The sequence below is a fragment of the Chamaea fasciata genome, unplaced genomic scaffold, assembly GCF_029207755.1.
Source record: "Chamaea fasciata isolate MVZ Bird 193981 ecotype frontalis unplaced genomic scaffold, bChaFas1.0.hap1 SCAF_4, whole genome shotgun sequence".
Lineage (NCBI taxonomy): Eukaryota > Metazoa > Chordata > Aves > Passeriformes > Sylviidae > Chamaea > Chamaea fasciata.
In genome coordinates this window covers 3,996,886-4,019,002 of record NW_027094089.1, presented here as the reverse complement: position 1 = coordinate 4,019,002, position 22,117 = coordinate 3,996,886, and the positions used below count along the sequence as shown (strand labels likewise).

The 22,117-nt window shown below is 40.8% G+C and overlaps 2 protein-coding genes across 3 annotated transcripts in view; one reads left to right on the top strand and one right to left on the bottom strand.

Annotated features, from left to right (window-relative positions):
* Positions 1-8,092, top strand: part of CERT1 (ceramide transporter 1) — an 83,867-nt gene extending 75,775 nt beyond the window's left edge. For both annotated transcript variants that reach the window (XM_066180750.1, XM_066180749.1), the window contains 7 exons: positions 1,051-1,146; positions 1,821-1,953; positions 2,075-2,145; positions 3,453-3,581; positions 4,342-4,471; positions 5,776-5,912; positions 7,047-8,092. In XM_066180750.1, the coding sequence (XP_066036847.1) occupies positions 1,051-1,146; positions 1,821-1,953; positions 2,075-2,145; positions 3,453-3,581; positions 4,342-4,471; positions 5,776-5,903 (687 nt within the window). In that variant the 3' untranslated portion in view covers positions 5,904-5,912; positions 7,047-8,092. The remainder of the gene's footprint in view (positions 1-1,050; positions 1,147-1,820; positions 1,954-2,074; positions 2,146-3,452; positions 3,582-4,341; positions 4,472-5,775; positions 5,913-7,046) is intronic.
* Positions 8,093-11,509: 3,417 nt separating this feature from the next.
* Positions 11,510-13,704, bottom strand: MED18 (mediator complex subunit 18). The gene is made up of 2 exons (XM_066182270.1): positions 13,562-13,704; positions 11,510-13,427 (listed from the first exon to the last, which is right to left on the bottom strand). Exons 1-2 carry the CDS (start codon positions 13,632-13,634, stop codon positions 12,874-12,876), a joined length of 627 nt encoding a protein of 208 aa, XP_066038367.1. The 5' UTR covers positions 13,635-13,704; the 3' UTR covers positions 11,510-12,873.
* Between the last annotated feature and the right edge of the window lie 8,413 nt (positions 13,705-22,117).

Below are 22,117 nucleotides of genomic sequence, written 5' to 3'. Positions count from 1 at the left end.
GTACACTTCAACTAATCTTTGTGTGGGTCAACTAAATAATTTTTTGAAGTGCTTTTCCTTTTGAAAAAAAAAAAAAAAAGTCATTTCCAGTAGTTCAGGAAAATGCTGTGAGTCATGTGGACTTGCTTGTTGTGACAAGTTTTAGTAGTCATCTACTTCTGGGTGGAAAAAAGTTATTAAAGTCTTTTCAGTATTTGAAGCATTACACAGCAATGAATATCCTAAGATTTTGCTTCTGTTTTTATTTGGGGCATTTGGAAAAGGGTGGGGAACCAAAGAAACAGAAAAATGTATTAGATCTAAAATAAGTATAATCTTCGTGTCCCAATACCCATTTTCATGAATATTATATGGAATAAAAAATGAGATATTCACATTCACAGTTTGATAAAAATACAGCAAATATTTGGCTGTAACAAAAAAGGCACAGCTTCTATCCAAATAAGTTTTGAATGAGCATTTTATAATTATAGAATCTCTGTACCATCATGATCCTTTGAGTGTAGGCATTTCTGGGTTTTTTTTTTTTCTAGCTGTCAACTGTGCAAAGATGCCACTGAAACAGAGCAGGCATGCTTTGCTTGTTGCTGTTTTCCTCACCGATCTTCCAATAGGACTTTTGATATGCATTTGCTTTTCAGAGCTTGTCAGTCTTCCTCCCTAACCCCCTGCCTTTGTTGAGCTTTTTAAATGCTCTTCAGTGAATATCTTATAGTGCATTGCAATTCCATTTAGAGATACTTGCAGTTCCTATCTGCTGAAATAAAGAACTGTTTTAGGTAGAAGTGATGAGGTTTGACAGTTTAAAGGTACAAAGGCAGGATAGGAAGTACCCACAAGGAATGAAGTTGGAAGTTGAATCAAGATTTTGGTTTTTGTTTAAAAAGACCAGCATTATTTGTTTGTTCCTAACCTAACAGAGAGCTCTCTCATTCAAATTCCTGCACAATAATTGAAGTATTAACTTGTGACTTCCAATGCTGTACAGTATCTCTCGAAAAAGATGAAAGGGATGAGTCAAAAATGCCCATTTTTCTTTTTCCTTTACAGGTGGAAGAGATGGTACAAAACCACATGACATATTCCTTGCAAGATGTAGGAGGAGATGCCAATTGGCAGCTAGTGGTAGAAGAAGGAGAAATGAAGGTAAATGTTTCGGATTTGGTTAATTCGTGTAAGATGATACATTGTGAAGACAGATACTTACAGTGTTCATTTGGCAGTGTTATCTCCACTGCTGGACTCCATGATCTTAAGGGTCTTTTCCAACCCAAATTGTTTTATGACTGCTGGAAATACTATCAATCACCAAGTTATGCTGTTGAAACTTGCTCTGGGAATAGCATTGTTTAGGTTGGGACTGGGGATCCATGAGAGCTTTGGCTTCTAAAATATTCATACAAAATTCTGTGTGACTCTTGCAATAGATTCATCTTTGCAGATTCCTTTCTCATTCCCTCCTACTTAAAGCTTGGTATCAAAGTAATGCGTAAATTCTATGTACGAAAATAACAACAGTAACAAGCTTGTGTTGACTGCTCCACTGTGCTTATGAATCCATATGGATAGTGATAAACAAGTTAGGTTAATAATTTTTGGAGTAGGAACTTTGAAGTCCTGCTATTTTAATGTGAATTGCCACATAAGAATTCCTTCAATGGATGTTACCAGAGAACACTTTCATGGCAAATTATTGATGTGATTATCTTCTAGGTAAGTGGTTTGTTGGTTTGGGGGTTTTTTAAGGTGATTAAACAGTTAGAACATTAACAGTTCCGACAGTTTCTGTTCTACATTTCTTTCTTTGTGTTTGGCTGTAGGTGTACAGACGAGAAGTGGAAGAGAATGGAATAGTTCTAGATCCTCTGAAAGCAACCCATGCTGTTAAAGGGGTAACAGGTCATGAAGTTTGCCACTACTTCTGGAACGTTGATGTTCGTAATGACTGGGAAAGTAAGGCATTGGTTCTTCAGCTTTGCAGGTTTATCAGCAAGAATAGTATTTATAGCATTATCCTGTTGTTTGTGACTGTTCACTGATGGATTTTTTTTTTTCCTTCCCTCACCCCTTTTAGCAACAATTGAAAATTTCCATGTTGTGGAAAATTTAGCTGATAATGCAATCATCATTTACCAGACACATAAGGTAATAACACTTCATTTGTATGCCTTACTGAAAAGGCTGAAGCATGTGTGTTCCAATGTTATTCTGAATACTTTACTGGCTTAACAACTTAAAATACTGTTCTGGACAATATTCCACAACGAGTTCTCTATTAAACTGCAACTTCCATCAATTTTTCAAATTTTTCTTGAGAGCATAATTGGTTGTGCGTGTGTCTGATAGAGATTGTAGCAGCAAGTGAGGCCTTGCTTTTAATCTCACTATTATATCACTGCCAGCAAGGCCAGTCATCCAAAACAAACAGAAGAAATAAATCACCACTGACTACAAGGAAGAAACCTACACTACTGTATCAGGTGGTTTTTTGCAAAAATGCAGGTTATTGTTCACCACAATTAGTTGGCATACCACCTCATAATGCAAGTGTTTTTAATTGTTGGTACAACATTTGTTTTTGTACCTTAATTGTTTTTTTCCCCCCAAAATGGTTTTGTTGTTCATTTATAAAAATATTCCTTTGAATTGTAACCCAACAACTGAAATGTAAAGACCTAAAACAATTATAGGAATGAAATGTACATACTCATCCCTAGTCTTGCATTTTTCTAAGTATTAGTATATTCAGATGTTAAAACCAATATTTTTCTTTGATAACTTTACCAGTACTGCGGTTATATTAAAGCATCTTTAATAGAGGACTCATAATTTTGAATAAGAACAACTGTGTCATCTGTACCGATTGTAGTAAAAAACAGAACTTTTTTTCCCTATTGAATGTCAGGAAAATAACTTTGTATATTTTCTTACTTTGTCACACATTTCACTTCTGTAACTTTCTCTTGGATAATACCAGTTTGCTATATCTGTCTTTTTGAAGTAATAGTTGTTTTAAATACATTCCTCCTCTCTCTTTCTCTCTGGGGACATAAGTAACTGTAGATGCATTCCTATACACCTAACCATTAGTTCGGTTTGTAGCTTAAAAGTATTAACTATAAAATGCAAACCTGAGGTTGAGGGTACAGGAGGGTAGCTGCCTCTTCCTATTTTTTTAACTGAAAAATTCACTGCAGTTGGGCACTCTGTATTTCAAAGGTCTTAAAGTTTTGCCCTAATTTCTTTTTCTATGAAGTGTAGCGAACATGAAATTTCTGTTGCCTGTTTACAACAGCTATGTTCTCTTTCAGTTTTCAGAACGAAATCATTAACTTGAAGATGAACTTTAACTTAATAGTATAACAGACCTGGTTTGCCTTACTTGGTTTTTAATTTTAAGTAAGGATAGTAGTTAAACCTGGAAAAGCTTATGTTGAGGTGTTTCTCTGCAGAGAGTGTGGCCGGCCTCTCAGAGGGATGTGCTGTATTTGTCTGCCATCAGAAAGATACCAGCATTCAGTGAAAATGATCCAGAAACATGGATTGTATGCAATTTCTCTGTGGAGCATGACAGTGCTCCTGTAAGTATTACTTTGATTCTGTGAAGTTCTGCTTTAAAGGTGGATTTTCTGTTCTGTGGAAATGCGTTTGCAGTGCTACTCTGAGGGAGATGGAAGGTTTTTATAAAAATACAGTCGATTTAAACCCGGTGATAAATTTACTTGATGGAGGCATTCTTAGCCAAAAGCTTTCCTGCCTTATCTTTCAGTTGGCAGATCTAAGGTGTTACAGCAGAATGGAAGTAAAATTTCTGGACATGTGAAAACATTTTAAACAATTAAGGTTATTTTGTATGGAATCAAATCAATATCTCTTAGTTATAGTCAAATGTAAGAGTAGTTTTGTATAATTATGGATATGGTTAAGCCTCCATTTTACACAGTTTTACCTTGGTTCTACCAGATAATAGCAATGATTGTTTTCCTTGGATTGCTGTTCTGTAGCCTGTTTTCAAGGGAAAAATTAACTGATATTTGTAAATGCTGATACATTATTCTTGAAATGTTTCTTTAGTGATTTGTCACAACAGTTGAAGTAATTAGCTTATAATGTGTTAAGCTAGCAGAAACTTCAGATTCAAACATTTTAGATCCTTTCCCTATCCACCATGTATTATTCTTGTTACTCACTTTCATGTTACGTCCATGTAAGTGCTAGAATGTAGACTCTTAGAAATACAGCATCTAGAGTGTGCTAGACTTCATGATGGAAAAATATTCATGCTCAAGTTTACTGAAACAAATTCATTATAAGGCTTACAATGTTTCATATTTTTGGCAGCTGAACAATCGGTGTGTCCGTGCCAAAATAAATATTGCTATGATTTGTCAGACATTAGTAAGCCCACCAGAGGGCAACAAGGAAATAAGCAGGGACAACATTCTGTGCAAGATTACATATGTAGCTAATGGTAAGTATAAAATTTTTCAGTATGACATTCATGATAGATGTTAATTTGGGGGATTTGAATACTGGCACCAGAAAAAAAAAAAAAAAAAAAAAGTGCTTGATGCCTTTTCACTTTTCTGTTAAATCTATATATAGATTTATAGCATCACCTTTGTGTTCATCACATTCAAAAGGTCTCAAATTAAGGTTCTACATGAACTAGTGAATGGACTCATTCATTATGTGGTACTCTGGGAGGAATAAATGGAAGAGCTGTGTAGCTCAGTCCTAAGTACATAACCTTGGGGTGGAGGAGGGTGGGCATAAATGTCTGCAACTGGAATGACTTGGCATACCTTTTAGTTTCAGTAATGGTATGTTGGGTTTTTTCATGTACTACTGTAATTTTTTTTTTCTCCCAATTCACCTCATTAGGCTGAAAAACTGCTGATAGTAAAGATACAGTTCTTATCCCCTGATGCCAAGAAGGAGTAAATATGTTTTGTAGGAAGATGCTTGCAAGCTGTATAATCTAGTCTACATTTCTTCTTCTTTTTTTTTTTTATAGAATCCTTGATAGAATCATTTGATAGAATCCTTGGCATTGACTGAAAAAATTGTCAAAGCCAAATTGTATTGTTGCTGTACCCAGTATTTAGCAATGTGTTGTAGTATTGGAGATATATACTATCTTCTCTCCCAGAGCTACAAAACACTTTCAGGGTAGCTCACTCGGCTTTTTACTTTTTTTTTTTTAGTTTCCAAATTACTTAAAAAGTATATTTTCACTGCTAAATTCTGAACTCTGACAATATGCAAAGTGATAGCTTTTTCAGCAACATGAAACATTCCCCTGTGAATGAAAATGTAATTTAAAATCAGCTCAAGTTTTGTTTAAATCCTTTATAATCATTTGCAGTGTGTTGCCGATGGGGCAGTTCTGCAGGCAAATACAGTAATTATTGAAAAGTAAAACTGACTCTGCTTTCTTTGAAATAAGAAGTCTCTCAAGTCTCTTGTTTCTTGGAAGCCCATAGAGAATATCCTCTTCTATTTGGGTGTTTTCCCAAGACTCACCATATAGCATATTTAATGTTTTCTAAATAATATTTTCTGAATAATGGCATCATAGATCTGGACTCAGTGTGAGTATTACAAATAGAAAATGCTACACCACAAGCCTAGGGGCATTAAAAAAAAATTTGCTGTTGGTAATTCTTTCTTGTGACTTCAGGAAGAGTTGCAGGAGTAATGAACTAAAATTTACTTTTTCAGCATTTAGTGGAGTTGCTCTATTTCAGTGTCTGTCTCTCTGTTTACCTCTAGTGAACCCGGGAGGATGGGCACCAGCATCAGTGCTACGGGCAGTGGCTAAACGAGAATACCCAAAGTTCTTAAAGCGTTTTACATCGTATGTACAAGAGAAAACAGCAGGAAAGCCTATTTTATTCTAGTACTAGCAGGTATACATGCTTTTAAAATTCTTGATTCACCATTTTAAAGGCCAAATGGAAGTATAAAATCTAGAAATGTCGTACATGATTAGCGTGGCTTCAGTGCTTGCTTTAGTATGCAATATACTTTTTTAAAACCATCATATAATTTGTTTGTACAGGCTGCACAAGTTAGCAAGCATTTTGCATAGACTTTTATAGGTCTTGCAAGTTTTTGCATACAGGTCCAATTTACAAAGAAGTAAAAGGATCTGAAGTACTCTTTTTTTTCAGTTGTCACAGGCATTTTGCACTTGTTCTGAAAAAATACATGCTGAAGTTACTCTAGAGACTCATGAGGTTTTTATAACTGAAATTCTTCTTACAGTTGCATATTTCATGGACTATTAGTACATTTCAGTTTTCTTTTATATTAACAGAATAGTTTTGACCTAGGATTTTTATTAACGGAACTTCACTGACAGACAAACATGAATTAACTAGAGTGTATAGAAGACTGTGACTTAAGTTTTTAGCCTTTCTGATGAACCTGGGGAAGAAAAGGGATTTCCAGATGCTTTCTGAAGTCAATGGTTATATTTTTAATGGTATAAGTTATTGGCTAATCTAAAGTTGTTTGAACAGTTGGATGATGATATGACATTAGAAGACAATTCCTTGATCACTTTGAGGTTATCTGAGCGTCTTAGTGTTAAATAAACCTTAACTAATTTTTGTTAGTTTTAACTCCTGCTGTATATTTCATTTTCTATAAGTGTCATGTCAAACCACAGAATTCTGTTTAGTTGTGCTAGTGTTACATAGCGTTAGCATCATCCAGTCACATCTGAAGATGAGTGTCTATCACTTCTTCTGTGTGTGACATAGGTTGCTTCTATTTTTGGGTTCTATTTACTGTGTCAGACTCTAAAAGTCTTAGTTGTGTCATTCTGCTGTGACAGATACCTGTGTAATGATTCACAATTTTAAATATAAATTGTTAGAGAACTAGTGTAGGTAAAGCATTAAAAACATGGCATCACAAGCCAACAGTTAACACATGATCACACCAGTCCTGATGATACTTTAGCTGCTTAACGAGTTAATTTTACTGGTAGTATACAAACTTTTCAGTGCTGTTTTCTTTCCTTTGCTTACCTGCAGCAATCAGAACAAGACTGGGTGAGCATTCCACAGTGGAGAAGTGACCATGCGTAGAGCACTCCATGCTGGAACGAAGGATCTACAGTCTTTTTATGGCCCAGGTTCTAGGCTTTGTATACTGAAGTGAAGAAGTGTTGCAACACCATGGGGCTGAATATTTAACAATAGCTCTGTCCTGCTAACTTTCTTGATGAATCAGTGTGTAATTATAAATACATGTATTGATAACATGTATATGGCTCTATTTTTATTTGCTTGCTTTAGAAGAAGACCGCGTACAACTTTGAATCACCTACATGGGCTACTGTGTTAATTTGAAACAAGTTGTAGAATTTCATTGTCAACCTTCCTGAGATACTTCTGCAGTTTTTGTGCATGTGTGAAAAGCACAAGAGACAAATGCACATATAGCATACTGTATGTGCTTTATATGCGCAAAAATCTGTGTAGTATTTTGGGGGTGTTGAGAGGAGTGGCTTCAGTAAAACCTAGGTAACTTGTTGGTAGGTTTTGTTTTGCTTTGTATAATCACAGTTCATTGCTGCTGGTTTCTATAATGAATCATCTTGTTACATAAAATGCCAGTTAATATCTGAGGGCTGTCAATATCCTTATGACTTTGCCTTTTCTATTATCTTACTCTTATGACGATCTTTAGTTCTGAAGGAGTAAGAGTGTGAAAAGCTTTATTTTTTTCCAGATATCTTTATATTTCTATTGTATTTTTTAGTTATGTAATATGTGCTGCAGAATTTTTGTTATTAAACATGATCCAGAAATATCTAGAAAGATTCTGTGTGAGAGGGCAAGAGACTGCCTAAAACCTAGGGGACATCTGTCCATGCTATCTGCGTGGACTGCTTTCTTGGATAATATCTGGGGCTTTCCCAAAACTGTGAGAAGGTACACTATAATATTTATTGAAGTAATTTGGATTACCTGAAACAACATTCCCAGTCTAGATTGAGGATGAGTACATTATTTTCAGATCCTGCATGTGTTTTCCTCATCTCAATAAAGCTGTGCTATGAGGTTCATGTGGAAAATTATTTGCTTCTTGATCAAAAACCCATCAGAGCTATAAGAATACATAGTTTTTTACTGGAAAGTTCCCTTTATCTGCTGCGAAAATTTAAGTGTCAGATGTTTGCCTGCCCTCGATTTGGGAGATACTTGTTAGGAGAGGACTGTGTCAGTCTAGTACTGACTGTGAGGTCTTTTATCCATGTCCTGTAGTTGGAAACACTTCAGAGACTGCTCGGTGTTTCACTAAACTGTGTCTCTTGAGGAAAAAAGTTTCAGATATATTTTCTTCAAAAGAAAGCTGAAAGAGAAATTTATTTGATATAGTGTGCTAGGTGCCTGAAAAGATATAAAATACAGTAACTTAGTGACGATTTGGTCAATGATTCAATGTGATCTGCACAGTGTTGAAAAGCTTCTCTGTTCATCTTCTCTGTAGAGATGAAACCATACCTAACACATGATTACATACGCATGCAAATTTCATGCTCCATAACTCTTCCCTTTTTATTTGCCTTTCTCTAATGGTGTGCATGGAATATGCCTTATTACAGAGTTCTTCTGTTCATTTGAATATGTAGAAAAGTGCCTATATGGTAATGTTAGTAAGGCAAATAAGATGAAAATTTGTACATCTTTACTATATCACCAGTGAGCATTTTATATACCGTTAAAAAACAAAATCTTATACCTCAAATGTACTTCATCTTTTTACAATCAACCAAGCAGTGGTGCATTCCACCATAGCCACTGATGGGAACTTTAAAAAAATGTCCAAAATACGAAGAGTTTAACTCCTTATTTGCCATTTCTGGTAATTGTTGGAACACGGGCAAGTTTATTAATTTAATAGGATAGCTTTATTTTACAAAGGTATGGAAAGTTTACAAAGCAGTATATAAACTTATATCATTAGTTGCATTTGCACTAAATGTGATGTACTTTTGCGATTTATTCTGTAAATAAAATGACACTACAGATACTATTTGTAAAGAGTATGTTTTACTTTTAGATAAAGGCACTGGTACTTCACTGTAGCTAGCCCTGCCCAATCGGATTTGTAAGAGGCTTTTTGAAGACTATGGAAGGAGTTACATGACTGAGAAATCATTATTAATGGACCTCTGAAAAAATAATTTCAAAAGGCAGTAGGCCTCTCAGATTGTCCTTGTGTGAGTAGTCATTAGATCCTTTCTTCTGGAAGGAATGTTGCTTTTGTGGTTTTATACAATTTACCCTGTCTCTTGAGCCCATCCCTCTTGTCAGTCACTGCCAGGTCTGTGCACTCTGAGTTCATTTCTTCCTGTTAACAGATGGAGTGTTAATGCAGCTGTGGTGGTCTTTGCAGAAGCAGCTTCTGACTCTAGAATGGTTGTTTAATAAGCTGAACCAGTTCAAAAGGCTGAAAATGCAGCAATCATCAGATATTGTTCTCTGGATATCTGCATCTGTTTGGAGAATTCGGATGTTGCCAAACTAGATCTGAAGGATGTGACTTGATATAACTTGTACTGGGAATTAGGAAGAGATGGTCGTTGTTATTCTGTCTGAGAACCTGAAAAATCTTTGACAAAATCATCTGTGAAAAATGTGATGCACTTTTAAAAAACCTTACCTTCTACTTAATTGGGCTGAGCTGGCTTATCTGAAGTTGTGCAGATTCTCTTTAATCAGATTGTCCACCTGTATTTTTGTCAAATTGTACAGATAATGCTGTATTTGAATTGCCACTGTTCATTTACAGACTTAAAACATGAATCATATTTTTGAGTACCTTGAGTGTGTAGAGTTGTAACTGTTCTATAATAGCTTTATGATCCTAATGATAAGTTTTAAAAATTAAAAGAAGTTGGCTCTTACATGTTACAATCACGAATTTAAAACAAGTATTTAAAAATTAAAATATTAAAAATTATGAAGAAAAATCTCGACTTCTCGTTATTTTTAACTTTTCAGTGTTTGGAGAAACTTAAAATATTTTACCTTTTTAACCAACTTTTAAATCATTAATGAAGTTATATACAATACTCTAGTGCATGGAAAACATTTAACAGGAGAGCAGTTTACTTGTGTTACTGAGATGACTGAGATGAAAACCTGAATGCCATATTAGTTTATACATTGAGAAGTTCATTTTGTGCAAGCAATCAGGGGGCTGTTAAAAGGTGTCCTGGTACAGTGTAGTCATAATACAGAACACTTCCAGAGTATCTCAGCTCTTGATTTGTACAGAATAACAAGATTCTGGGAACTTCTGTGAAGTCTGGGAAGAACAGCAATCCAGATGTGCCAAAGGGTAACCCTACTGCTTCTTCAAAGTAAGAATAATTTTTAGTAACTGAGAATGACCTTCCATAAGCAAGTTTTCTTAACAGTAGAAATAGGTGGTGCCAAGTGGATCAATAACAACCCTACCTTTATTTGTTACACAATGATTTCTACTTCTTTAAATGACAATCAGTAAAATTGTAGAAATCTTACAGATATGTGGGACTGAAGGAAGTCTGAAGTAATAGAAGCCATTACTTGAACAGAAACAAAACTTATCTTAAACTCAGCTCTATCAGCTTCTTGTAATAAATTGCAAAAAATTGAGTCTGTAACCTCTGACCTTTGAGAATGCACTATTTTACCTGGCAAAAAGAAATTCCCAAAAATAAAAATGAAAAAAATATTTTTAGAAAAAGGTCACATTTCACAATCAAGGTCCCATAACTTATGTGCATAATTTAAAAATTACACTTTCCAGTAAGGAGAGGTTGAGCATTTCTGTGTAACCACAATATAATTTGACCCTTTGATGAATGATCATTAGGGCTATGCCATGCAGTTTACTGGTGTGTATTTCTAATACTAATCACCTTCAGTCTCCACCTTTCATAAGCCAAGTTTTATAGGAGGAGAAAAATGCATTTTTTTAGAAGAAAGAGACGCTGAGCACTAGCAACCTGAAGGTGTCCTCAGCTGTAGCCATTGATGCAGTAAGCTCATCTCTCTGCACACCTGCCTCTTCTATGCACGAACTACAGCCAGCATAAGGAAGCCTGGTACTGTGGATTGCTGCAGTTCGCAGGGTTTAATCTAATTCTCCTTGAAAATAACAACTTTTTTATTCTTTTTTTATTTTTTATTCTTTATTAATTTGGGTCAATCAGCAGTCAAACCTGCTGTCACCTGCAAGACATCCTAAACGTAATGTGTGCCCAGGGATAAGTCACAGATTGTACAAGTCTGCAGCAAGTGATTCTTAACTAGGGCTAAGAGTGGCAAAATGTGACAACAGCCCTGAGGATTCCCATTTGCTGGGGTGGGACTGCTGCTGAACCATGGAGCAGTCCAGCACATGCAGCTGCTGGGAAGTTATGCCCTGTGTATGAAGGAATTCCACCTCAGAGGCCCAGCATGGTGTAGCTGTCTTGGTGAGGGCAAGTCATGCCCAAGTATGAACAGAATTACAGGTGTGTTGATACCCTCCAGGAAATACTTGTAGTCTGGGTAATGAGCAGCCAGGCTGGTGACTCCTCACTGCTGCCCTGCTGAAAATCACTGCTCTGTCTTCACCCTGAGGGTGCTCAGGTACCACCCAGTCCTGGATGCTTCCCCAGGCCCCACAAAGCCTGTGGCAGTGGGGTGTTAGTGCTGATCCAGTTGAAAATGCAGCTCTTTATTTAAAACGTTCTGAAGCTTTTACTGCCTTTAGTTGTTTCATAAAGCACTTGGGTTGCTGAAGGGTGGCAACGTTTCTGCAGAGGTTGGTACACTTGAGCAGTGGGACAAATGCTTGTCCCTCTGTAAAGAATCTGAGAAATTTAAATGAGCTCCTTTACCTTTCCCAACCTTTTTTTTTTTTTTTTTTTTTTTTGACTGAACTGTATTTGAAAACTCTCAAACTTAATTCAAGTAACACTGAAAAACCACTGCAATACTTGGGCAACTAACCATCCTACTATCAAGAGAGGTGCTAAGCAAAATCATCAGTAATTCAACCATCAGCTCCTAATTTTTTAATAATATTTTTAGTGAAAAAATGTGAATAAATTTTTAATAAAAAGCACTGAACATTTCAATACTCAATACAGCTGTCAGCTGTGAGAAATCAGTAATAAAAAGTACCTTGTAATTTGCTCTCTTATTAAGACTATCCTAACCAATTCCAGTGAAAATAATGGAACACTGTTAAAAGATGTGAAAACCACTTGCAAATGTTAATATTACTAGATTTTCTTCCACTTCTAACCTTGGTTACATCAGAAGAAACACTTTCCCTTACAAGCAGCTGTTCCTGTCACATATGCTTTGGTGAAGACCTGTACAGGTAGTTGCTCTTTTATACAACAGTTTCTGTGTTTGTGCTTGTGTGAAACAGCACCTCCTGCACTAAAGGGTATTAACTTCCTCTATTACTGAAAAGAAAAATCTTGGACAACTAGGTGGGATACGCAAATGGTGCTCTAAAAAAACTTAATACAGCAGTGGGATCTGGGTACAGAGAGGGAAGAATTGCATTAAGTCTGACATTTTTAGAGTGTTAGAAAATAGGCTTTTTAAGATATCTCCCATGCAATAGAAGGAAAACTATCACTATTAACATTTACTGATTTTTTTCAACACTGCTAATTTAAAGTGTCCACTTTTTTCATATTCACGAGTGAAAGAAAAAACCACTCAGCAATTGCAACTGACAAAACTGATATATAGTATTTTATTCCCTTCTCCCTGTTCTGATCTGCCCACAAAAAGATTTTTAGAAAAACATCCTTTTCCGAAACACAAAACCCAGTGCCCTAATCGCCCGGATTTTCAATCACATCAGTCTTTTGGGGTCAATTTTCTCCAGGTGGACTAGAGGCTTCAGCTGCTCGGCAAAGTTCCTCATGTCATCAGAAACAATGTCCTGCCCTGCGGGCGCGACCACGTTGAGCTCCACCAGGTAGGAGAGCGACAGCGGCTCGATGCTCTCCGTGTTTCCCGGCATCAGGATGCGGAAGATCTTGTACACCACTATCTTCATGATGCCCTTGCGGAAGACGTGCCCCTTGGCCACGAACTCGTGGTCCATGCGGAATCCCATCTCCACCAGGAAGTCCGTCAGGTTGTCGGACGTGGCGATGTCCACGCAGTTGCGCACCAGGGCGTGGCGGTTCTTGTCGCCGATTTCGGGCTGTCCCAGGTAGCGCAGGTGCCAGGGCATCCCGCTCTTGTCCATGGAGCGCCGGGCGCGCAGCACGAAGGGGCTGGCCTGCTGCCCCTTCAGCAGGAACACCATCTCGTGGTCCAGGAAGGTCTCGGGCTCCATGTTGTCGCACAGCCCGCGCAGGCGGTGCAGGAGGCTCTCCAGGCTCTGGTCCAGCACGCTCCCTGCGGAGACAGCGCCGGGATCACCGCCTGCCCTCGGGCCCGGCCGGGCTCTCCCTCCGCCCGCCCCAGCGCCCTCCGCCCCGGCCCGCCCCCGGCCGCGGCCGCCCGCGCCGCTCGGCCCCGCGGCCGCCCACCTTGGAGCAGGTACTCCATCATGTTGATGGTGCCGCCCGTGACGGGCATCATGGTCACCGGCGGCGCCTCCATCGTGAGCTCCGGCACCGGCCCCGCACCGGCCCCGCACCCTCCGCGCCCGCCCGTGCGGCGGCGGGCACAGCGGCGGCAGCGCCCCCTGGCGGCTCGGCGGGGACGCGGAGCGACTGGGGGCGGGACCGGGCCGCCACTGGGGGCGGGGTCTGAGAAATGTCCCGCCCCCTCACGCGAGCTGGGCGGGTCTCGGAGGCGGAGCCCGTTCTGGGCTTCGCTGGGGCTAGGCGGGATTTCCTTGTGGGGAGGGTGGCCGAGCTTCGGAATGGGCTGCTCAGGGAGGTTGTGGAGTGTCTCTGGAGCCATTCCAAACCCACCTGGATATGTTCCTGTGTCACCTGCTCTGGGTGACCCTGCCTCAGCAGGGACGTTGCGCTGGCTGATCGCCAAAAGTCCCTCCCAGCCCCTAGGATTCTGTGATGCTGCATTTCTGCCTTTTATTCTAGTTCCGGGGTTCAGGAGGTGACCCATGAGAGGTTGGCTCCATGATCATCAGGCCTCTGCACTGTTTGTACGTTTCAACAAATCAGCATTTATTGGCTGTAAGTTGTAAAACTTTTCTGCTAATTAGTACTCAGAGCGCTGTTTGCTAGTTGTGTCTCTTGCTTCTCCTGAAGAGCCCTTTCAGTCTGTGGTCCTTCCCTCCCTTTGGGTCGGGGTTTGGTGGTCAATGCAGTGGTCAGGAGCATTCCCTGCTGGAATTACCTTCCCTCGGGCACTGCCCAGCCCTGCTGACCTCAATCCTGGCGGCTCTCATCCAGAGAGTCCCTTCATCCCGAGACTGTCTTTTCCTCAGAACAAACGATGAGCCAGGCATGCAACATTCACAGTGCGATTGCTTAATCATGACTGCTCGGCTACAGCTACCGATTAACAACTGGAAAAAAAAAAAACCAAAACCACCACATTGCAAAGTTTGGTTCAAATCTTGAGGACCTCAAATCTCGAGGGACCCAAATCTCAAAAGGGCTCGCTGCCAGCGCAGGGAGCAGAGTCGGAGGCCGGTGGGCAGCACCACCAGGGATCATCCTGGCTGCACCCACACCCCTCCCCAGGGAGAGGCGGCATGTGCAGTGGATTCTGTGCAAAATCCCCACCAGAAATGTTCCAGTCTGTCTCTCACAGCAGCAGCAAAGGTGCTGACGCCCCGGGGCGTTGCGGGCCAGGCTTCAGCTCCTGCAGCAGTTTGGGTTAAAAATTGTTACCAGAGGACCAACAGGTGTGATTCACTGGTTTGGAAAGGCAGAAATCTCATCTGGACGTGGTGGGATGTGCACCATTTCTAGGCAGAGGAGCCTCTGTTTTCAAAAAGTGATGGAAATGCCCAGTATGTACTAGCTGGGTTTGCTCCTGTCAATACCGAAAACAGAGTTATAAATGTGACCTTTCTCTCAGCAGTCTTTTGTGTAACAAACCCTCGTGCCACATAGAACACGGGCAGATGTCTGTCTTTCCTTTATCAGTATCTACACAGCTGTGGTAACCCCTGCCAGCCCCCCCCCCCCCAAATTATATAAATACTATAATAATATAAATTATAAAAATACTACAAATAATATAAATTATATAAAGCCAAGGGCTGCAAATGAGAAATGGCATTACGTGCCCTCCCAGGGCAGTAATGGTTTGTATCACCCCCGATGTACCAGAGGTAGTTTGGAGTACTGACAAGCAGGGGTGACCTGAGAGGTGCAGGGCAATCCATGAGGGGAATATATTTATAATAGAAGGGAACCATGCCCCAGGGAGCTGCCACAGTGGACACACATTGTGCATACTCCCCAGATTGCAGATAAGAGGTCTGTGTTGAGATGAACTAAGAAAATAGTCAACAAAAAGTTTGAGGAATGGTTTTAAAAGCATTCCTAAGCTTCAAGGAGTTAAAAATTACTTTTCTCTTATATATGGATCAGCTTTAGTTAGTGTGATCATCGTGCAGTTAGTATGCAAAAAAGTAATATTGGGAAAGATACCTAAGAAAAAGTAAAAATGAGTAAAAAAATCTGTTATAGCATTTAAAAGGGGGTCTTTTCTAAGGTTCATTTCTCTCTGTGGTGGTACAAATTTTCTGTCTAGCTGAGGTGCATAATAGTGTTACTACAGATGCCTCATAAAACCTAAGAGGATGTTAATTTTCTGTCTTGAAGTAAAAATTCTCTCAAATTCCACAGCTGCTGCTATTCTGAGTAGTTTTGCTCCACAGTCTGAGAAGCTGTGCCATAGTGCAATCCAGAAAATAAATGTTGTCCCAGAGTGGTCATCACCCTGTAGTTCTAGAAAAAACAGGTGAGCAAACGTGGCCTCACAGCCACAGCACCTCCAAGCACCCTCACCAGCAGTGTAAAAGAAAATGTAATCCTGCAGCTGCTGAGCTGCTTGTCACTGTGGGCCTGGAAGATCTGTGGTGCACCTGCATACCTTAAAGGTATCCTAAAGAACCTTTTTCTGCAGCTGTTGGAGATAAGATGCAGCAGACACTGACAACAGGTGGTCAGACAGGTGGAGGAGGTGGAGAGAAACAAAGATAGAAATGAAGGGCGAATGTGTTATTCCCAGCCACCCACCTAAATTCTGTTCAGCTCCCTTGAAAATCCATCTCACCCACCTGTGAGTCTGTTTCAGGGAAATGGAATGTGGGACCAGGCCTTTATCTCAGCTCTGGGTCACCTGTCAAGTTCTCAGAGCAGAGCTCTGCAGATCCAGCCATGATCACTTTGAAATAGCGCCAGCAGAAGAGAGGTTCAGCTAGATGTAGACTGGATGAAAGGTTACTAAAACTCAGGATCTTTCCTCACTCATGTCACATACTTGATGACCAAATCCAATTTTATTACATCTATTAATCAAAAATGCTTTCATATTAAGCATACAGCACTCTCCGTTCACTCATGGTATAAATTAACAGCAAAAAGTCTTTCACCCCACAAATCTGTGTCTTAGCTTCTTGAGATTAATGCAATGAATCACACAGTCATTTAGGCTGGAAAACATCTCAAAGTCATGAAGTCCAACCTATGACTGAGCACCACCTTGTCAATTGGACCATGGCAGTGAGTGCTGCTTCCATTTTTTCCTTAAACACCTCTGTAGATGATGACTCTACCACCTTCCTGGGCAGCCCATACCAATGCTTGACAACCCTTCCAGTGAAGAAATTCTTCCAAATGTCCAACCTGAATCTCTCCAGGTGCAGCTTGAGGCCATTTCCTCTCGTCCCGTCACTTGTCAGCTGTGAGAAGGGACCAATCCGTACCTTCCTACAAACTCCTTTCAGGCAGTTGTAGGGAGTGATAAAGTCTCTCCCAAGCCTGTGGACTAACTTTAAAGCACGTGTATAAGATGCAAGTGGTAAACAAATTCAAACCTAAATTTCACTTGGGGTCTCACGGGACTAATATCTCACAGCATGAGTAAATGCATTTTAAAGGGGCTCACAAACTTCTGTCAACTTCTTTTCCCAGGAAACAAAAAGAGCATAAAGGAGCAAAAAGCTCCTGAAGCCTTAGAGTTTTCAACTTGTTCTGCTTTGGCAGACTTGCAACTTTCAAAAGCCCATTTGCCAATGACATTTTCTGGGGTTTAGAGGACAGTCTTAAGTCCTGATATTAAGTACCTTAATTAGTATGTAAAGTCATTACTTTGTATTCCTCTCCTTGTTTGCCTTTTGGAAGAGGAGATTTTTTATTGAACGAAATAAGTAGACTTATGATGGGATAGCCTTGGCAAAGAGTGAAAATGCTCACCACCTATCCAGCAGGATCAGAGCGAAAGGTAGAATGAGAGAGCTTATGGGTCAGGAGAAAGACAGGAAGATTGCTGCCTGTTTTTTGTCACAACAGAACGGTCTCGACATGTGGAAAATGAATTTGTTGCTGATTTAAAATAATGGCAAGTTAATGGGAGACAGAGAAACAGCAGGATAGCTTTCTTGGCCCTTTTCCTGAGCTCAACTTCATTCCATCCCTGTGGGCTCCTCTGCCTAGAATCCTAAAGTCATTAATGTTGGAAAAGACTTCAAACCTCATCCAGTCCAGTGGTTAACCCAACACTTCCAGGTGCACCACTGACCCCTGTCCCTGAGTGCCACATTTCCACCTTCTTCAACATTGCCAGGGGCAGAGATTCCAACACTTGCCAGTGCAGGGCAGTGTGTTCCAATGTTTGGCTGCCCTTCCAGTGGAGAACTTTTTCGTCATATCCAGTGTAGCCCTGCCCTGCTGCAACTTGAGACCATTTCCTCTTCTTGAGCTTGTTAGCAGGGAGGTAAGACCAACCCCAGGTGGCTACAGCCTCCTTTCAGGCAGTTGTAGAGAGCAGTGGTATTCTCCCTGGGCCTCCTTTTTTCCAGACTAGACCCCAGCTCCCTCAGCCACTTCTCACAGGACTCGTGATCCAGATCCTTCATCAGCTCCATTGCTCTTCTCTGGACTCACTCCACTACCTCAATGTCTTTCCCGTAGTGAGGGAAGATTACTCCACTCAGTTATGTAATGGGCAATTTGCATCATGATTTCATCACATAATTTGCATTTTGAAAAGTTGTTGAGATAATTTCAAGGTTGGAATTACTCGTTTAGTGATTTTGTGTGTTAACAGATAATTCAAGGGCTGGGTTGTGTGTCAATAGTTGAGGGGCCATCATAAATCAAGGGACTACATTAAGTTACAGCACAGACAGAGAAAACCATGAAAAACATCAGGTAATTGATCACTTAGTATGAGCCTTGGTGGAATGCACGTTATGATTTATTCCTCCACACCTCTCAAAGCAAGAACAGTTTCCAAGAAAGATATTTCAGTGAGCTGGCCAGCCTGGTGGCTTGAGACTTGGTCCCCTTCCTAAGCTTGTGTTGCCAAAGCCAAAAGTAAAGTTGCATGTAATTTTCTATGCTGTGTGCCTGTGTTTCCTGGATTTTAAATGCTAAATGTAGAGTGCATTATTAGATATGAAAAGAAACTGCTATGAGGAATTAACTTGGAATTCTAAGCTCTTTCGACTTATTTACCCAAGAAGAGTTTTCATGAGCGAAAACGAAGATTATTCTACAAAAAGTACAATTCTGTTAATTCAGAAACTCTGCCAGTGTTGTCATTCCGTGTGCCTTATAGACCTGCCTTTTTTTTTTTTTTTTCACTAAGGAAGCATATTTTAGAGCCAGTATTCCCAAAAGTTTAACTAATTTTAACCTCTAGTGTTGTTAAACTTGACCAGCTCACACAGAGCTGTGCCAATCCTCACAGAAAAAAGATGGGGAGTGAGATGGACTGCTCTATGTACCATTCAAGTACCTTTTAAAAGAAGTTTTTACCCTTAGCAGAATCACTGTACCTGTGCATATACCTGTGCATTGGGTGGGTGAGAACTGAGGGTGAAACACTGATGGGGCAGTCAGTGCTGGGCAAAAGAAGGTAGCAACATTGCCCAGTTGTTTTGAGGATGAGGGAACATTTTTAGGGCAGCTTCTCCATGGAAAACCACGTGTCTGAGATTGCATTTTAAGGGTGATGCAGCCTATGGCATACACATACTGCAGTTTTGCCTTCCATTTGCTCCTGGAGCCCAGTGGTTCCTTAGGGGGAGGTAACAGGAAGCAATTTGGCAAACTGTGTTGTGGTACCAGGTGCAGAGCTAGGAGAGCCAGACCTGTTTGCCTTGTCTTATGCTGAGCACGATGGACTTGCCTGCTTGTGGTCCTTCACTCCATGGTCCTGGGGGAGATTGGTAACTGACATGATTTTTATGGCATGGTTAATTGCATCTCGGTGTCCCAGCTTGTGAAAATGGACTGACCTTGTGAAATTCTTCTCCAGAAGAATAAAGTGAGTAAGGAAAAAATTATTTCTTGTGAGGGGGCTGAGATGCTGGAACAGGGAAGTTATGGCTGGACCATGACTGGAAGTGATCAAGGCCAGGTTGGATCGGGCTTTGAGTACCCTGACCTTATGTTTCTGGTGGTGGATAATAAAGGAAGAGATAATTTTTCCATTCTGCTGCTGCTGCCTGCTATGAGCTGGAGGTTAATCACTCCAAGGAGGAGAAAGGAAACATGTCTGGCTCCTGTTGACATCCAGGTTGTGTCTGGTGCACTGTGTCCATGGAGAGAGGCCTCCAGGAGGATACAGGGGGAGAAGAGAACTCCATCATATGTCTGTTTCACTGTGTGCCATCAGGCCACACAACAGGAGGGAAGAATCCCGAAACATGTCAGGTTCATCAAGCTGTTAGACAATATTAGGTTTAGAGTTGGACTCGATTCTAAAATTCTGTTCCAACCTAAAAAATTCTGTGGTTCTCTGACCAAGTGAAGGTGCGCCTGCCCACAGCAGGGGGTTGGAAATTAATGCTAAATCCCTTCCAATACAAACCCTTCAGTGATTCAGAGCTGGTCTTTATTTGGCTGTTGTGGATCTCACTTCTTGTGGGTATTGGTGCCAAGATCTAGATTTTCTGGTTTTGTACAGGCTGTGGCTGGGGTGAAATTAGTTGTCTCCATAGCAGCCTGTATGAGGCTGTGTTCTGGATTTGTGACTAAGAACATTGGTTACACAGCAGTGTTTTGGCTGTTGCTGAGCAGGGTTTTCCAGCATCAAGGTTTTCTTTTTGTCCTTTTTCCTCTCCTGCACCCACTGCCAGTGAGTAGGCTGGAGGTGGGTGAGAGGCTCTGAAGGAATGCAGGGAGTCACACCTGATCCCAACTGACCACAGCAATATTGCCAAACCAGATGGCATTGTGCCCAGCACCAAAAGTTCTGGGGAAAAGATGAGAAAGCGGGGACATTTGTGGTTATGGCATTTGTCTTCCCAAGTGACTGTTGGTGTGCCAAAGCTCTGCTTGCTGCTAGGGAATTATGAATAAATTCTTTATTTTGCTTTCTGTGTGTAGCTTCACTTTACCTGTTACACAGTCTCTGTCTCAATCTGTTTTCTCATTTTTGCCTTCACAATTTCTCTGTCCTGTCCTGCTGGAGTGGGGTGAACAACGTCAACCCACTGTGTTCTTCTAGAAGGCCTAGTGGGTGTGGGAGATGGATTTGTAGAGAATTTTCAAAGCTTGACAGAAGGCTCACATAGTGTGCATCTCTTTGCAAACTTTGAGATAAGAAATGTTGACTTTGATATGCCATGGAATAGGACAGACACTGTTGAGAGAGAAATTGAACTGGAAACAAGTTTCAAAGGATGGCCTTGTAATAATAAACTAAGTACACCTTTACACATAACTACAACATGACTACATACTAATAACTACATGTATCTACATACATGTAACTACAATAACTACAAACTACAAATATGCTGAGAGACCAAAATCTTAAACCATCTACCCCACAAGGGGTGATTTTAGATGATTGGCTTTAAGGCATTAACAGCATTGTGTAGCAAAAGCTGATAGGCCGAGAAATGCTTATAATGTATTGGAATTAGGAAGAAGTTTTGCTTCTGATTGTGATGGCATGAATTGTAACATCTGTACTGTCTCACCCTTCTGAGACTGAAAATGGAGTAAAAGTTTTCAAAATGCCTCTCAGCTGCCCCATCTCCGGGTCAGAAAAAAGGCATAATCCAGCAAGTGAGAATGCAATGGGAGTAACTTGTGAAAGCTGGGTCTAAAGCTCTTGGAGTCCCCTAAGAGCAGACTGAAGTTAAACCAGTGGTGAAGATAGGATAAGTAATTTTGTAATGTGTAATATACTGCAAAAGCCCTGGAGCACAGAGATGAGGTTAACCTTGGAAGTAGGCTTCCACAGCCTAAGGTAAGCAAGGTGAGCCTGGGGCCAGCAGTCATCCCCAGGCAGCTGGAGGTTAATCACTGCAAGGAGGAGAAAGGAAACATGACAGGCTCCTGTTGACAGTCAGGTTTCTGGTGCACTGTGTCCTCCAGGAAGGATAGAATTGTCAGTGCTGGGGGTGTTGCTGGGTGCACACCCATGTCACTGCTCTGTGTGTGGACCTGACAGGAATACAAACTTGCCCTGAGGCAAGAGAGAATCCCAAACCATCATCTTGTTTCAGCAAGCATCATTGTGCAATGCAAACCTTCCCTAACCAAAGCCGAAGGGAGAAAGAGGATTAAACCTTGAAAATAGTGAGCCATGTCCTAAAGATGGAGAGGATTATGTATGTGAAAAACACTCTGAGAAGTAGCCAGAGCTCTCACTGCACCCCAAAAGGCAGCTGGGAGGAGCAGAAGGAGAGGCCATCCACCAGAGCTTTTCTTAGGGCTGCATTCACCTTACAAGCAAGGTTCACATCAAGGTTGAAAACAGCCCAGTGTCTGTGCACTGACACACCCAGCGTACTTGCACACTCCTATGAGAAAGCAAGGGGTTTTTCCAGCTGTACTGTTCCACGAATCAGTGTGCCTGCCCAGGAATCCCTGTGCTGGAGCCTGGCAGAGTCACATCCCTCCAGGCCAGCACCTGCTATAACACACTTCTGCCATCCCAGCTGTGCTCAGGCTGGTGGTGGCTGTGCATCCCTG